The following is a 16117-nucleotide window of genomic DNA, read 5'->3' on the forward strand; positions in this document are numbered from 1 at the left end:
TGTGTGGCGTGTGCGGCGTGTGTGGCGTGTGTGGCGTGTGCGGCGTGTGCGGCGTGTGCGGCGTGTGCGGCGTGTGCGGTACGTTTGGGACAGAGTTGGATGTGACGCGCGAGATTGCCGCGTTGGTGTCGGCCGTTGCACTCGGGGCAGGCGACGGGCAGGGCGTCGAGCAACTGGGTGATGATGCGCGGGGCCGGGTGGAGCTGGGCCACGGACGTAGCCCCGCGGCAGCTCGGGCAGCTGTGCTTCTCGGCGACCCACGGGCTCACGCAGCGGCGGCAGAAGGTCACACGACAGTTGGGCTCCACGACGGGGTCCACCAGCGGTTCGTGGCACACCATACACTCGAGGGTCTCGTCCACCTCGTCCAGGTACTTGTACTCCATCTCATCGCCCTACAAACATAAACATATATGAAAATAAATAACAGGCAAAAAAGCCATTGGGGGGGGGGCTGTTGGGGTTGTAAAGAGGTGTGTACGACGAACCATCGTCTATTAGTGTGCACTACTTGGCTCCGAAGCTTGCTCTACTACTACTCTGTTGGTTGCCACGACCCTTCCCCTTCAGGGTACCCTCTTGCTTCACTTCAAGTAGCGTCTTCTGTTTTTTGTTTTTATTGGCATTTTTTTCTTTTTTGCTTCTTCCCCCGAAATGGTGGACCCGCCACTCAGTCGGGGTGCACGGACATAGCTTCGCTTCTTCTTCTTCTTCTAGAAGTACAGACATACGTTTTATGTATAGTTTTGGTTTGGAGTTGCAGTACACTATGAGGCCTCTCACGCCACCACCCTTAAGTGGACACACGACAACTGCTGCGTTCAATTCGATGACGTGGGCGCGGGGAGGAGGGTGAGAATCCGCGCGAAGGAGGGCCGGTCGGAGGGCACGTCGGCCCAGCACCGGGCCATGATCTCGAGCAGGCCCTGGGGCACGCCCTCCGGCAGGCTGTGGGGCGTTGGCATCGGGAGCTTGTCCCGGTTGTAGCCCGCCAGCGCCACGATTTCCATTCGCTTCTTGCCCTTCCACGGCTTGCGCTGCGTCAGCAGTTCCTGTATGGACCCAAGAGGCACGAATGATTAAGGTGGCGCTTAATGTGGCGTTTAAAGTGGTGATGTAGTAGTTAAGGTGGCGATGGCGGTGGCGTACCCAGAGTACGTTGCCGTAGCTGTAGACGTCGCACTTTTGATCGTAGGGCTCCTGCCGCAGGCACTCGGGGGCCATGTAGGACGGCGTGCCGGCGAAGCTGTCCTGCGCGCCCTCCCGCAGGTCCTCGTCCTTGGTCTGCATGAACCCCACGTCTCCAATTTTCACCTGCGCAGAAAAACACAAAGCGTGTAAGACGGCACACACGGCACACACACACGGCACACACGGCACATACGGTACACACACACACACACACACACACACACACACACACACACACGGCACACACGACACACAGGCGTGCGGGGGACGCACAGATAAATGGTGGTCCAACAGAATGTTGGCCGGCTGCAAGAGAATGGAAGAGAGAAATTGTGAGCGATGGAGCGGTTGTTGGTCATAAAATTTTGATCGAGCGCGAGGCGAGCGAACCTTGAGATCGCGGTGGATGAGCGGCGGGTCCATCATGTGCAGGAAGTTCATCCCCTTGGCGATCTCCCTGGCCAACTGGAGCAGCAGCTGCGCCGGGATCCTTCGATCATCGGCAACAGAGAGGTCAGACCCAGAGAAGCGACCGACCACCTCGCGGTTTGCTCCCAATCGGGGCGGCGGGGGGGAAGAGGTGGGCACTTACCTGGTCTCTCCGCGTCGAGTGGCCTTGAGGAGGTGGGCCAGGGTGTTGTTGCTCATGAGCTCCATGACGATCGACATGTGCGGATACTCCACACACACGCCCATCAACTGCACGACATGGTAGTGGCGCAGCTTACTGTTCATCGCACGACCGCACACGCACACGCACACGCACACGCACACGCAGACAGACTTGAGAATTTCAACGATTTGTGGGGAACGAAGGGGTGAGGACCTGAGGAAGAGGGACTCCTGCTGGAACTGGAGGCGGAAGGTGTCGTCGTCGCGCTGGTTCTTGATGACCTTGACCGCCACGTAGTCACCGCGCCAATCGGCTTTGTACACATCAGCAAAGGCGCCGCTACCCAAGAGCTCGCCCAGCTTCATCTCCTCCCACTTGATCACCTGCACGGCCGCTGATATGGCCGCCACTGCACCGTGTTGCGTGTTGCGTGTTGCGTGTTGCGTGTTGCGTGTTGCGTGTTGCGTGTTGCGTGTCAGGATTGTTTTGAGTCGCGGTGGCGTGTAGGGGATTGGGGGGGGGGCGGACCTCGGTGCTTTTCCTCGGCTTCGACCAGGGCGCGCTCTCGGCTGACCAGCTTCTCCTTTTGTTTGTCGACCCGCTTCTCCAGCTTGAGCAGTTCCTTTTCGCGCATCCCGACCCATCCCTCCTTCGAATTGACTGCACGCACGCCGCCAATATTTGATCAACTTCCGCACGACGCATGACACACGACACGACACGCACACGCACACACGGCACACGACACGACACACACACAAGGAAGTGAAGCGTACTGCGCTGCTCGGATTCGGTGAGTTCCTGTTCTTTGAGATAGAGCTCCTTTTCCTTGAGCGTGAGCCCATCCCGCAGGTCGTCGAGCTCACGTTCGCGCTGGTCGAGGTCGACCCGCTTGGTGCGCCGCTCTTCGGTCTCCTCGACCGCGGGCGCACCGCGCGGCGATCGCTCCGATATCGTCGCCGTCCGTCGGAGCGTGCCGTTGCTGTTTTGCCCGCCGCGTTGTTGATCAGTGCCGACGAGCTCGACGTTCCCTCAGTTGCCTGTCCATTCAAATTCGTCGTCTTATGTGAGCTCACACGCACACGCACACGCACACGCAACACACACACACACACACGACACGACACGCACGACAAACGCACGAACCTTGAAGCCGAACCAGGAGAGGCGGCTGCTGGGTCCCTTCTCCTTGTCCTTGGCCTCCTTTAGCAGCTTCGCGATCACCCGGCTCTTGGCGATGTCGACCGGCAGCTTGCCCTTGTTGTTCTTGAGGGATGGGCTGGCGCCGCGTTCGAGGAGGGCGCGGGTGACGTCGGTCTTGGAGCTGTGGGCGGCGTAGTGCAGGGGCGTCCACCCCATGCTGTCCTTGGCATTCACCTTGGCCTCGTGGGTGAGCAGCCACGACACGCTGTGCTGCTTGTCGTTGATAATCGCCCTGTCGTACGACACACGTCAACCAAGCATCGTGTGCGTGTGCGTGTGCGTGTGCGGTGTGCGACGGTGCGTGTGCGGTGGTGCGTGTGCGTGTGCGGTGAGCGGATCAGGAGCTAAACGTGTGAGGCAAAGAGAAAGGGCACCAGTGCAGCGGAGTGTAGCCGTTGGTCTCGTCGTGGCAGTCGATGGAGGCTCCGCGCGTCCACAGGTACTCCAGCTTCTTCAGGTCTTGCCCAAATGTCGCCTCCATCATTTCTGCGTTTACCAAAATAAATAAAATAAAATAAACAAAGAAATGTGACCAGAAATAAGAAAATGATATCCCATACCCAAATACTCTAAAAATAATCAGAAATAAATGAATAAATAAATAGGGACGTGCCTTGGGTGGTGACGACGTCGCTGAGGGCGCCCTTCTCCCTCTGCTTCCGCATCAACGCGCTTGCGGCGGCGGTCGGGGGCGATGAAGAGGAAGAGGTTTCCTTGGGCGATGACGACGACGACGACGATGTGTGGCGCGCGGTGGGCGGGGAAGACGCGACCGCGATGGTCGCCCGGCGCCCCGTCGCGTCTTGGCTGGGCGACTCGGCCTTCTTGTTGTTGGTGTTCTCCTTCTGCTCCTTTGTTCTTGGCGAGCTGCTTTCCTGGGAGCTCCCCTGGGCGACAATCCAATCTTGTCAATCTTTTCTTTGGCCTTGTCGTCGTCATCACCATCTTCGCTACTGGCGCTGCTGCGCAGGGCCTTGCCTCGCCGGTGGTGGTGGCGGTTGGTCTCCACCTCGCGGTCGCTCGAGCTCCGCCGTTTTCGTTCTTCTTTGCCGCCTCCCCCCTCCCCCTTCGCTTTTCGTTCTTTGTTGTCCCCTCCCCCGTCGAGCTTGTCCTTCGTTTTCTCGGGAGCTGATGATCTCATCGTGCCAGACTTCTTCTGCTTCGTGTTGCTGGAGTTCGACTTGAGGCTCACCTGGGTGCCTATCCTCTCACTCGAGCTTTTCCTTGTGGCGTGGTCCCCCTTGTTGCCGTCTCCCCCCTTCCCCCTTGGTGTTGTTCTTTCGTTCTTTCCTTCGTCTTCGTTCTTTCCTTCGTGTCGCTTTCGCTTCGTCTCCTCTTCGTTCTTTTCTTTCTCCGCTTCTTCTGCTGTTCTCGGCGTTGTCGAGGTGGAGGAGGACCTGGAGGAGGACGAGCTGGTGAGCACCGGCTCCTCTTTCCGTAGAGTCGTGGGCGTGTCGCCCCCTCGGCTTCGCGGCGCACGCTTCTTCTTGGGGCGGGTGCGGGACCAACTATCCTCCGTCTCCTTGGACACCTTGCCCGCGTCGTCTTCCCATCTAGGGGTCGTGCCGCGGTTCACTTCCACCTCCATCTCTTTCAAGCTGTTCTGTTCTGTTCAGTTCTGTCCAACAAAGCCACCGGCCAGCTTCGCCGCTGCTCTGTTCGTTGCGTGTCCTCTCACGCTCCGCTTTCTCTCGATAAATAAATTAATTGGCTATTTATTGCAATAAACTAGTTTAATAATACTTTTAATCAGGCCACGGGCCAATCACCGGCAGATCCCCTGTCGCAAGACTCCCACCGCGTTCTTTCGCTCCACGCCTGGACCTTGGCAGCCTGGCCCAAGCTCCACCTGACCTTGGTGCAGGCCTCCACTGCAAGTTGACTCTTCTAACACCAACTTTGATTGTAACTTTTTGCATTTCCTTTTTGTTTCTGTTTTCCAAACCTAAACAGAAACAAAATTAAGAACCCACGAATGGGAACTTTCGATCCAGGTGGAGGCCCAACCAGCGCGTAGGACACGAAACCAAAGGGCCACCAACGCATACGACAACAAAGTCATTTCCGCGCTTACACGGGGCCGTGCGCTTCAATCCTTCATCTAGCATCTGGTCAACTTTATCTTCACCTTCAGATTCCAACAGCCTCACAACCTCAATCCGTTCAAATCACACCAATCGCGACCTAATCTCGGGAATTGAAGAAAGCGAAATGGCGGATTCGGCTCGGAAGGAGGATGAGAGCACGACGACGAGCCGCGTCGAGGGAGGAGATGGAGAGGCGGGGTCGGCGAAGACGACAGCAGTAGCCGAGGGTGTGGCGGGGGCGAAGACGACCAAAACGAAGACGAGGGGCGCCGAAACCCTACGGAGGAAGAAGAACAAACGAAAGATGAAGGAGCTGGAGGCCCTCCAAGACGCGGCCGAAGCCAAGCGGGAGGGAGACCTCGCGAGCCCGCGGACGCAGGCGGTGGACGACAACGACAAGAAAGACGTAGTACCAAAGAACGAAAACGATGGGAAAACGGCAAAGAGCGAAGAAGAGGGGAGGGGAGGAGCACATGAGGAGCAACAGGGAAAGGAGACGCCCGCCACCGGTGAAGAAGAGACAAAGACAGACGAAGACGGCCCATCTGTCTCAGACGCAGCTGCAACGCCCACCCCGTCAAACAGCGAAGAAAGCGAAGCAAAAGCGAAGGAGGAAAAGAACGAAAACGAAGCGGAGGAGGGAGGGGAGAAGAAAGCGAAGACCACCAAGAAGAAGTCAAAGAAGGAAAAGAAAGAAGTCGACCCTGTGCTCTCGCCACGAGCAGCCGCGGCTGGCAACGGCAACGACGCCGCCGGTGGCGAAAAGAAAAAGAAGAAAAAGAAGAAGAAGGCACCCAAGACGCCCCGTGGCGGCGAGGGTACCGCTGCGACAACGACAGCGCCCGCACCAGCGTCGGGAGGCGGAAGCGGAATCGGAGCGGTGACGCCACTGAAGCTCGATGAAGGCGCCGTGGGGGACAAAGAGGGGACGAAGAGTGGCAAGGCCAAGAAGAAGGGCGCACAGACGGAGCGGACGCGGATCACCAACAACGACCCGCCGCTGAGCGCCGTGCGGGCGGGTCCGACCACCAAGTCCCTCGCGTCGAGCTCGTCCCACTCAGCCGCCGCTCCGCCGTCGCCCTCCGCCGGAGTCAAATTCGCCCAGCGCCTCTCCGTACGCCACACAAGCTGGTCGTGTGTCGTGTTTCGTGCGTGCGTGCGTGCGTGCGTGCGTGCGTGCGTGCGTGCGTGCGTGCGTGTGTGTGCGTGCGTGTCGTGTCTGGTTGACTGACCGGGTGATTGTGTGCGATGGCCTGAACCAGTTGGCCAATGTGATCCCCAAGCTCAGCACGCTGCCGTTCGAGAAGAAGCCGCGCGTCTTCAATTCTAACATCTACACCCAGTCCTTCAGCGGTACTCGCTCTTTTCAATCGACCCAGCGCCGCCATTTTGGCGTTGGCGCGCCCACACGCACTTCTCACCCACTTCTCTCTGGTTGGTCCGCGGGCCGCACCCGAAGGCAAAACGCTGGTCAAGTGGATGCTGGAAGCCGGCACGGGCGTGAGGATGGACCTCGAGGCGATGATCCTGGGCGAGCTGATGCTCAACGCCGGCGCCATCGTCCCACTTTCCCGCAAGGTCGAATTCTCGGCCTCCGGCAAGGACTTCTACGCACTCACCGTACCTACCCATCCTCTCTCTCTCTGGTGTGGTGTGTGGTGTGTGGTGTGTCGTGCTGTCTTGTGAAGTCACTGACGCGTGCGATGTGTAGGAGGGCTATGCGGACTACGCGCGGCCGCGAAACATGTCGGTGGGCGGACCCGGCGGCGGTTCGATGATCGGCGGGCGCGCGGGATCGAATGACGAGATGAGACGCGCTGCCCGACGCAGCTCGGTCATGCTTACCTTCCGCTCCATCTCCATGCGCGGCCTCAACCACCTGGCGGGCTTCGCCAAGGAGAAGGACAAGAAGGACGATGACCAGGAGCAGCCGACGAATCTGGTCTACGGCAAGTCGCTCGAGGAAGTCATGGCCCTTCAGATGGTGCTCCTTCTCTTCTCGCCTCTTCTCGCTTCTTCTTTTTCGTCTTTTTCTTCTGTTCATCCCCCTCCCCAGTCATTGACTCTGGTCTCGCTCACGCTGTCATCAATTCGCATCTGCAGATTTCTCACCCCGACGAGAAGATACCCATCATTCTCAAGACGTTGACCAAGGCGATCATCGACACCCAAGGTAACAGCAGCACACGCGACAACCAAACCAAACCAAACCAAACCAAACCAAACCAAACCAAACCAAACCAAACCAAACCAAACCAAACCAAACCAAACCAAACCAAACCAAACCAAACCAAACCAAACCGACCAACCACACCACGTCTCTTCATGTGTTTGATGGTGACAGGACACAAGACGGAGGGCATCTTCCGCGTGCCGGGCAAGAACGATGAGATCTCCCGCCTCAAGGCCCAGTTCAACAAGGTACCACTACAGCCGGACTTACTTTGGAGCTTGGTTGTTGTCGAAAATTGGGCGTGTAGCTGAGCGTTCTCGTTCTCCTCGTGTGTCACGAACAGGTGGACTACACGATCACGTCGGACGACCCGAACGACCTCGGCGGCTGCCTGAAGATGTGGTTCAGGGAGCTCAAGGACCCGCTCATCCCCAACAGCATCTAGTACGCTCCTTCATAGACCATCACCAAACACATCTCCTTCCTCCTCGACTCACCTGGTCCAACACGACACACACCGACACACACGACAACGCGGCAACACTGCAGTGACGAGTGCGTGTTGGTGGCCAACAATCCGGCCGAATGCCTGGAGATGGTCGACACGCGGGTGCCCGAGCTCAACAAGACTGTAATCTACTTCCTCCTCGGCTTCCTCCAGGAGATGAGCCGCCACGCCGGCGTCACGCGCATGGGATCCGCCAACCTCGGCATGGTACGGCTGCCGCCACCACTTCCCCCTCCTCTCCTCGCATCCGCCTCACCAGTGCGTGTGCGGTTGTGCGGTGGTGCGTGTGCGGTTGAACGTGCAGGTGTTTGCTCCGGGACTGTTGCGCTGCGAGGATGTGATGAAGATGATGACCAACACGGCTCACGAGGGCGCCTTTGTAAAGAACCTCATCGAGCACTACCGACCGGCGGAGAACTAGAGAGAATAGAGAGAGAATAGAAAGGGAGAGAGAAGCGGAAGTGATGGAGGGAATGTACAACTATACTCCACGTTGAAGTAAAGATGGAAGATATAAAGAGAGGAGGGTGACACGAACGAAGGAAGTGAAGAGAGGAGAGGACATGATGGGGATCATCAGTGCTTGAGCCGTCGCAGAGGAGCGATGAAGGCCTCGCGATTCCTGAAGGCGGCGATGGAGATGACGAGAAGGATAACGCCCAGCACGGCTCCGCCAACCACGCCCACGATGATGGCGACGAAGTTGCCGCCCGAGATGAGGCCGTTGTAGGTTTGATCGAGCACCACTGGCGTGTCCGCGACGAAGATGGCGCCCGCCATGCCCGAGAGGGCCGCTGCACCCAGGCCGTCGCAGTGGTAGGGGTAGAGACCGGCAGCGGTGAAGGTGATGTTGAACGTCCATGCAGCGGTGCTCGAATTGCCATCTCCAGCCTGGCCGGCTACGATGTAGGAATCGGCGCCGGTGGATGCATTGACGAAGCAGCCCTCGCTGCACGTAAAGAACTGCGAATCGGACACGACGTTGTGTGGCGACGATCCGCCGGGTTGATTTGCCCACACCACAGTATCACCCGTAGCGATGTAGACGAGTCCTGGCACGAAGGTGTCCGACGTCGTGACGTTGATTCGGTGGATGGTGGCTGAGGCAAGGGGGCTCGTAGCCAACAGAATACAGACCAAAAGGCCTGCAAGGTGGAAGATTTAGATGAGATTTGGGGCCGCAGAATGGATTAGCATGTGGCCACGTACCAACGGCTGCGGTGATTGGATTCATCTTTGCCAATCGATCCACTCCACGGCCAATTAATTGCACACACAGTCAGAAGCCCACGCCCGCCAGATACATTGATTCTTGCCTGTTGGTGGGCGGGTCGGCACTTTGGCAGAAATCGGCACCGCGGTTGTGGCATCCCTCGCATTCCAGGACTGCTTCATACGTGCCTTTCCGGCTGTTAGCACGCAACTTGCGCCCGCTTTGCAAAGCTCTTGCCCTTTGGGCGAGCTGAACTTGCGATCGGTCTATTGTCCTACAGGCCCAAGTGGCATCTCGTTCACGCGAGGGCGTGGTAGGTGCTCCTTCCACTCATTTTTCTTGGTCCACTTGAACCGCTCCGTCTGGGTGGCAAGTCTGGGGCCACCGCCATGACGAGCCTTGGCGCAGGCCTCGGGCCAAACTGGATCGCGCGCGCTCGTGCATCAGGCGGCGTCTTGTGAGTGCCGGACCTGCAAGACTGTGGCGGTTCCTGGTGCTTTCTCTTTCCTGGCCAGGCCATCCACAGAAGTACGACTGCGTAGTCGAGAGCCAGCGAGAGGACACCACGGGGCTCTCTGGGCCACGCTTCTTTCACACGCCTTTCGGGCTCCTCTCCCCGAAGACCCGTAGAGTTGTGGCCTCATCAGTCATTTTGGCTGCCTTCTTTGCAGGGACATTCACGCCAGCCGTTGATGGACGACTATGACATGCTCCCCTTAGCAAAAGGGCACCTGCCTCACCGTCGGCCACTGCTTTCGCGTTACCTTTCGCAGCAGAGAGACAACAACCCAAGCACCACACCACCCCCCACCTGTCCACACCGCCTTCCGTCGTGCAGCAAGCTCAAGGATTGGCGCCATCGAGCCAAAGAAGCGAGCAGGAGACATCGGGCAGCACTCCCTTACAACAACAACAACTACAACCACAACAGCACACCACACCCCTGTTTGACCCACGGACGCACACAATAAACACCAGCAACCACCAGCTCGAGAAGATGGCGACCACCAACACCACCCTGCCCTTCGCGACCGACAGGGGCCAGCTCTTGTTCGCACAGTCGACCCTCAAGGGCATCGACCTCGCGCTGGGCGAGGAGCTCCAGAAGGCGGCCATCGCTGCCGCGCCGCCCACCACAACTTCGACCTTGCCCGACCAAGATCAAGATGATCGAACGACGCCCATCGATGCCATCGTGGTCTCGCCTCGCGTCGCGGAAGAGCTCACGCAGGCTGAGGTGATGCAGGCCGTGAAGGAGGTGCTCGGCTACTCCTTCCCCAAGCCCACTTCGGGACCCGACGACATCTCGGTCTTCTCGGGCTACATCTTCGTCGGCGGCAAGCAGGTCACCTGGACGCGACACCTCTGCAATCGGATGGGCGGCAGCCGTATCACGCTCTCGATGCGAGAAGAAAAGGATGCGCTGCTGAGCTCCTGTCTCGACGCCAAGACCATCTTCGCCCTCCAATGAGGAACGAGGAATCCTCGACGCTTGAAGAAAAAGGCCCCCGCCCATCGATAGGTCGATGATCGTCCGCCGTACCGCTTCTCCTCACCCCGATTCACCTTTGCACAAATTTTCCTCCTCATCAACAGCAAAGGAGCAATTATTTCGTTGATCAGTAATCCTCCTGCGCTTGTACTCCATAACTAAGATCAATACCACAATAAACAGCACTGTACACTCTCGAAGCGCCTTGTTTGCACCATCTCGAAAATCACCGTGCCATCATCCAGAACGTTCGCGGGCAGTTTTTTCCCACATTCCAACCATTCCACGTCAGTTGGCGCCAAAACCAACGACTCGGTTGTTTCTGGTCCATCTCGAAACCAAGAAACAGAACTCTTGAATTGCGAGGAGATGGAGACAGATCTGGTGATCGATGAGCTGAGCAGCGAGCCATGGGGCACCCTTGTAGTGCCTGCCACCGCAGAATTGCTCGGCGGACCCGAGACGACTACCTCCTACTTCATCAAGTCCAAATTCTCCTCTGCGTCCTACACTTTTCTCGTGACCGACTTGACGTCGGTGTGGGTGCAGTCTTGTGATCGCGCCGACGTCAAACGACTCAAGCAGGTGCTCTCCCCTCGCCACATGATTCTCATTCGATCCCCACACTTGGACTAAGGGAGATTACTTTTTACAAAAGGAATTCAATCCCTTGGTCGATACACCCGTGGCGCGCATCCTCCTGCTCGTGAAGCAGTCGCTGGTGGACGTGGCCATCGGGCGCAGGGAGCATTCGGCTCAGGTCAAGCACCAGATCGACCTCCAGGTACTGCTACTGCTGTCGCCCTTCACGTAGCGACCCACCGATGGGGCAGCTTACGTCGAATCGTATGGTTGGCTTCTCCTTAGGCCGATGGACGGCTGTCGGTCCAGTTCTCGACCAAGATCGATTTCTACCGCTTCAAGTGGACCTTTGACTGCGCCCCGCTCACCGGCGAGGAGCAGCGGATCGCATTCCTGCGCACCTCCTTCCTGCAGCCGCTCCTCGTCATCACCAGCGAGCTTCAGCAGCAGCTGCGCGAGCTGAAGAACATCATCGCCCTCAAGGGTACAAATACTCACAACCACCACCCCAACCTTGATGATGATGACCGTTACCTTCTTTGGTGTTAACACCTTTGGGCAGATGCGGAGATCGCCGAGTACAGGTCCAAAGGCATTAAGTTGCCCAAAGGTACTGACATGTTGCTTTTGCTCATTGCGTTGTGTGGTTGAAGTTGTTGTGTGGCTAACCGCCATACAACGCTGTGCAGCTGTGCAGACGGCGCGCTTCGATCCGGAGGGGTTTGAGGACCGGCGGCTGGCCTCGTCCAGCTTCAAGCGCACGCTACGGGAACCCACGTTCTCGTTGGACGACGTCACTGGCAAGATTTACCAGAAGCTCACCGCCCACCACCAAGACCAAGGTCTGCTCGTCCGTTGCGCATTTCTCTCTCTATGTGTCGTGTGTGTGTCGTGTGTGCCGTGCGTGTCCTCACCACCAAGCCAAACGCAACAGAAGAAAAGAAGGTGTTGAGTCGCCAGGCCAGCTGTGCCTCTCTTCCGCTCTCCACGGAATCTGCATCCGCGCTCACGCCTTCCACGTTCGAGAGCTCAGGGGTGCGTGTGTCGACCCTTGACCTTCGAAGTCATTCTGTGTGGCTCGAGTCCCTGCCCTCTCTGCGCCCGTGGCTGACGTGCGGCGCGTTTATTCTTTTTCTTGATCAGTCGCTGAGCCCGGGCGAGAGCAAGCGCAAGCGTATGCGGCCTGCCGCACAGCCTACGGTTGACGTGCCCTCGCTCTCGCTCTCCGAAGCCTCAGATGAGGGTCCACAGAGCCAGCAGGACTGGTCCTCCCCCTCGGTGCGTTCCATCGCCTGCACCATCGCACCCGCACACGCACAGACCGCACACGCACACCACCACCGCACACGCACGCACATTCACAATCGCACCGCACGCGCGCGTGTGTTGTGTTTGTGGCTCACCCACGGGTCGTCAGCAGCAGCGGAGGAGCCCCGGTCCAGCGCGGGAGGCGGTGAACCCGCTGAGCTACCAGGAGTCGCCCGAGGAGACCAGCCGCAAGGTGGCCCTCCGCCAACGACTCGAAGCGCTGGCCAAGAAGAAGGAGGACAAGAAGCAGGTCAAGACCACCAAGCGCAAGTTCCAATTCATCTGATGGGGCCGGCTCTGTATATTTTTAAACAATACTACTCTTCACATTCGACACACGACACACGCGCGCGCGTGCGTGTGCGGTTGCTCAGTAGGTGAAGCTTTCGGTGTGGACGGGCGCCGGGGAGTGGAGCTCGTCCTTGAGCAAGGTGGTGATGTGGGTCATGAAGGCGTCGGGGCCGCACACGTAGGCCGCGCGTTCGGCCAGGTCCGGCACACACTCGCGGATGGCCTCGGCCGTCCACCGGCCCCGGCGCACCGACACTCCGCCCCGCCTCGGCAGCGCCTGGCCGGCCTCGGCCTCGGCCTGGGTGACGGTGACGTGCAGCGCCAGGCCGGGCAGTGTCGATGCGAGCTCCACCAGCTCGTCGCCGAAGATGAAGTCGTCGGTGGTCCGCACGCTGTAGAGGAAGACCACGTCGACCGCGGCCGGCTGTCGGTGGACCAGCCCGCGCAGCATGGACATGAGCGGGGTCACGCCGACCCCGCCGGCCACGAAGAGCAGCCGCTGGGCGCCCGCCGCGGCGTCGTCGCCGGGCGCAGTCGGCGGGAGGTGGAAGTCGCCGCCGACGTTGACCAGCCGTAGGGAGTCGCCGACGCTGGCGTCGTGGAGCCACGCTGAGGCCTTGCCACCGGGCTGTCGCTTGACGGTGATGGCCACCTGGTACTCGCTGGGCGAGAGCGGCGCCGACGAGAGCGTCCACGTCCGCGACAGGGTCGCGGTCTCCGACGATGACGAGGCGTCGCCGCCGGGGAGGTCGATCAGGAACGTGCCGTACTGGCCCGGCTTCTGCGTGGTGGTGAGCGGAATGGTGGCGGTGAGCACCAGCGTCATCGTGTCGTGCGTCTCACGCTTCTTGCGGGCAATCGTGACTGGATAGCCGCTCAAGCCCGTCGAGAAATCCACTCCCGCACGCACTGCCGTATATTCACTTTAGTGCATGTGCGATGATGTGCGTGGGCGTGTGCGGTTGTGTGCGGTGGTGCGTGTGCGAGGGTGTGGAGGAGACACGCACTGGTGGCGGCGGGGAGAAAAGGCGACCGCTCGAGAAAGGTGGAGCGCAGCATTGAGAGCGCGCCACGCACCAGCCGCGCGCGTTGGACCGTGAAGGCCACGCTGCGGTGCGCCCCGGGCACCTCGCGCACGTCCCACTCGACCGTCGCGCGGCCCGTCAGCTGCAGCACGTCGCCGCTCGGCCCAAAGTCGATGAAGAGCAGGCCGCACCGGGGGTCCTTGACCAGGTTGCCCAGCGTGTTGAACAGGAAATTGCCGACGTAGTCGGGCCACACCAAGGTGGTGGCCGCGCTCGCGCCATCGCCGTCGTCGCGGAAGTGGATGGCGCCGGGCTCGACGCCTCGGTGCGACACGTCGACTCCGTGGGCCGGATGATTAGGGTCCTTCAGAAAGCAACTGCAACACGCCACACGACACGCACGACACGCACGACCGCACGACACGCACGACACGACCGCAGAAGAGTGGTGAGAAGAAGAGTCTTGATGCAGCGAAAGTTGCTTTTGTAGGTACCTGGCCACAAAGAAGGTGTCGGAGCGCTCTACGTAGGCGCGCATCTCCGGGCTGAGCACTCGCTTGGTCTCCACCACCTCGCACTCCCGCCCCAGCCTCTCCCCCGCGTCCTCCGTGAACTCCACCGCGCGCGTTTGTATGTACTGCGTGTGCGTGTGCGTGTGCGTGTGCGTGTGCGGTCTGTCAGCTGGAGAATGCGAGGAACGAACGGCGAAAAACTGGCACACACCTTTGGGCAGTTGCCGAACGAGATGTCGAGCGCAAAGTCGAAGCCGCCGCGGCCGCCGTCGTGCACGCGTGCGACCTTGCCGTTGGCCCGGTTGCGGCGCCGCGTGTCGAGCTGCATGCCCAGGAACCCGATGGGCGCGCCGGGCTGGAGGCCGCCGCCGGCGACCAGCGGGTCGTGCGGCGGCACGGGCGTGCGCACATGGAGGCTCTTGTCCGTGGGCGACTCGATGAAGCCCGGCAGGCCCGGCAGCACCGACGCCCACAACTGCCCCTGGCGGTCCACCGAGCCTGCGTGTGGCGTTGAGTACTCGAAAAGTGAAGTCGAGTAAGTACTGAGAACACGTACCGACGAAGAGACAGGCGAGGCACTCCTGAAAGAAGAGGCGATGCTGGTGTGGCATGTAGGGGCGCATGACCCTCGTCATCTGCAATGGCACGCCAGTTGATAAAGAAGTAGGAGGTTACCCCCTGCCTTATCATCATTACTTTTCTTTTCTTTTTTTTGGGGGGGAAGGAGAACTTACGTCGACTTGGGCCTCGAGGACTCCCAGCTTGGCCTGCACCTCGCGCTCACCCTCATGGACTCGATCCTCATACGCGTACTCCATCTTCACAGTTGGTGTACTAAAACAACAAGATACAATATTATATAAGCTGTGGCCCACCAATCGCGATATATCAGTCAAGCGCCGAAAGCGTCCGCCGACACGTCGATAAAGCCGACATGGCACTCTCTCATCCCGGAACTCGGCTCGCGCCTTCTTCGGCGGTGCCATCGCACAAGGGCTGGTTTATTTCCAGGCTTCTGTCTGGTTACACACCACCGGCAAGTTCGGGGTTCTGGCCGGTCACCCAGCTTGCCTGCGGGCTTGCGAGGAAGGCCACGACGTGAGCTACCTCCTCGGGCTTGCCGAGGCGGTTCTCGAGCGGGGTCTGGGCCTTGATGCCGGCCTTGGCCTGGTCGCCCATCGTGTCGGACATGTCCGTTTCGGTCACGCCCGGCGCCACCGAGTTGACGCGAATGCCCCTTGCGCCCAGCTCCTTGGCCGCAGTCTTCGTAAGCAAATCCACCGCGGCCTTCGTCGCCGCGTAGGCGCCCAAGTTCTGCACGTCACGCACAGCGAGGGGGATTGTAAGATCGCACAACACAACACGACATGACACGACACGCGACAGACACAACGCACCGGTAGAGCAAGTCTGGAGGTAACGCTGGAGACGTTGATGATAGCGCCCCCGTTGGGAAGGACCTTGGAAGCGGCCTGGATGCCCCACAGGGTGCCCTTGTAGTTGACCCCCAGCAGCCGGTCGACCTCGTCCTCGGCCACGTCGGCCAGCGGCGCCATCGAGAAGATGCCGGAATTGTTGACGAACACGTCGAGCCGGCCCCAGCGCTTGACCACCTGGTCGACCAGGTTGAACACCTGAGCCCGCACGGACACGTCGGCCTGGAATGCGTGGGCCTGGCCGCCAGCCCGTTCGATCTCAGCCACCACGGCCTTGGCCGCCTCGGCGCCGTTGGCGTAGTTGACCGCCACAATAGCACCCTCAGCGGCCAGCTGCTTGGCGATGGCCGCACCTATACCCCGCGAGCTGCCGGTCACGATCGCGACCTTTCCGGCAAGACGGCCGGTCGATGCGACAGTGTTGGTCTGAGCGGCTTGCATTGCTGTAGCTTTGAAAATACGTTGATGTTGTTGAGATGTTGG

At 59.6% G+C, this 16117-nt stretch overlaps 8 protein-coding genes and 1 pseudogene across 8 annotated transcripts in view; 3 read left to right on the plus strand and 6 right to left on the minus strand.

Moving 5' to 3' along the window:
- The window catches only part of ACA1_290680 (NHL repeat-containing protein), a gene marked incomplete at both ends in the record, with an annotated part of 1514 nt that extends 1128 nt beyond the window's left edge, over nucleotides 1-386 (minus strand). The window contains 2 exons of the mRNA XM_004367990.1: nucleotides 83-140; nucleotides 175-386. Coding sequence (XP_004368047.1) covers nucleotides 83-140; nucleotides 175-386 — 270 coding nt within the window. The remainder of the gene's footprint in view (nucleotides 1-82; nucleotides 141-174) is intronic.
- Nucleotides 387-821: 435 nt separating this feature from the next.
- On the minus strand, nucleotides 822-3488 carry ACA1_290690 (protein kinase domain containing protein; the record flags this gene model as incomplete). Its single annotated transcript, XM_004367991.1, is given in 10 exon segments — nucleotides 822-1052; nucleotides 1150-1314; nucleotides 1582-1681; nucleotides 1784-1918; nucleotides 2018-2198; nucleotides 2333-2464; nucleotides 2581-2719; nucleotides 2737-2844; nucleotides 2951-3239; nucleotides 3382-3488. 10 exon segments carry the CDS (start codon nucleotides 3486-3488, stop codon nucleotides 822-824), a joined length of 1587 nt encoding a protein of 528 aa, XP_004368048.1.
- Nucleotides 3489-3671: 183 nt separating this feature from the next.
- Nucleotides 3672-4595, minus strand: ACA1_290700 (uncharacterized protein; the record flags this gene model as incomplete). The annotated part of the gene is made up of 1 exon (XM_004367992.1): nucleotides 3672-4595. The coding sequence occupies one exon, from the start codon at nucleotides 4593-4595 to the stop codon at nucleotides 3672-3674; it is 924 nt and encodes a 307-aa protein (XP_004368049.1).
- An 803-nt stretch (nucleotides 4596-5398) lies between these two features.
- ACA1_290710 (RhoGAP domain containing protein) lies at nucleotides 5399-8196 on the plus strand (the record flags this gene model as incomplete). Its single annotated transcript, XM_004367993.1, has 9 exons — nucleotides 5399-6208; nucleotides 6357-6447; nucleotides 6554-6714; nucleotides 6806-7078; nucleotides 7198-7267; nucleotides 7439-7515; nucleotides 7611-7711; nucleotides 7817-7982; nucleotides 8080-8196. The coding sequence occupies 9 exons, from the start codon at nucleotides 5399-5401 to the stop codon at nucleotides 8194-8196; spliced, it is 1866 nt and encodes a 621-aa protein (XP_004368050.1).
- Nucleotides 8197-8351: 155 nt separating this feature from the next.
- On the minus strand, nucleotides 8352-9009 carry ACA1_290720 (copper binding protein, plastocyanin/azurin superfamily protein; the record flags this gene model as incomplete). The annotated part of the gene is made up of 2 exons (XM_004367994.1): nucleotides 8352-8920; nucleotides 8985-9009. 2 exons carry the CDS (start codon nucleotides 9007-9009, stop codon nucleotides 8352-8354), a joined length of 594 nt encoding a protein of 197 aa, XP_004368051.1.
- Nucleotides 9010-9985: 976 nt separating this feature from the next.
- Nucleotides 9986-10459, plus strand: ACA1_290730 (uncharacterized protein; the record flags this gene model as incomplete). The annotated part of the gene is made up of 1 exon (XM_004367995.1): nucleotides 9986-10459. One exon carries the CDS (start codon nucleotides 9986-9988, stop codon nucleotides 10457-10459), a length of 474 nt encoding a protein of 157 aa, XP_004368052.1.
- A 390-nt stretch (nucleotides 10460-10849) lies between these two features.
- Nucleotides 10850-12656, plus strand: ACA1_290740 (uncharacterized protein; the record flags this gene model as incomplete). The annotated part of the gene is made up of 8 exons (XM_004367996.1): nucleotides 10850-11065; nucleotides 11139-11264; nucleotides 11348-11546; nucleotides 11625-11672; nucleotides 11752-11904; nucleotides 11997-12097; nucleotides 12206-12340; nucleotides 12486-12656. The coding sequence occupies 8 exons, from the start codon at nucleotides 10850-10852 to the stop codon at nucleotides 12654-12656; spliced, it is 1149 nt and encodes a 382-aa protein (XP_004368053.1).
- An 84-nt stretch (nucleotides 12657-12740) lies between these two features.
- ACA1_290750 (oxidoreductase NADbinding domain containing protein) lies at nucleotides 12741-15016 on the minus strand (the record flags this gene model as incomplete). The annotated part of the gene is made up of 7 exons (XM_004367997.1): nucleotides 12741-12938; nucleotides 12969-13505; nucleotides 13739-14063; nucleotides 14181-14323; nucleotides 14410-14696; nucleotides 14755-14833; nucleotides 14933-15016. 7 exons carry the CDS (start codon nucleotides 15014-15016, stop codon nucleotides 12741-12743), a joined length of 1653 nt encoding a protein of 550 aa, XP_004368054.1.
- A 205-nt stretch (nucleotides 15017-15221) lies between these two features.
- Nucleotides 15222-16075, minus strand: ACA1_290760 (annotated as a pseudogene).
- Nucleotides 16076-16117: the final 42 nt, after the last annotated feature.

The sequence above is a fragment of the Acanthamoeba castellanii genome, assembly GCF_000313135.1.
Source record: "Acanthamoeba castellanii str. Neff unplaced genomic scaffold scf7180000084777, whole genome shotgun sequence".
Lineage (NCBI taxonomy): Eukaryota > Discosea > Longamoebia > Acanthamoebidae > Acanthamoeba > Acanthamoeba castellanii.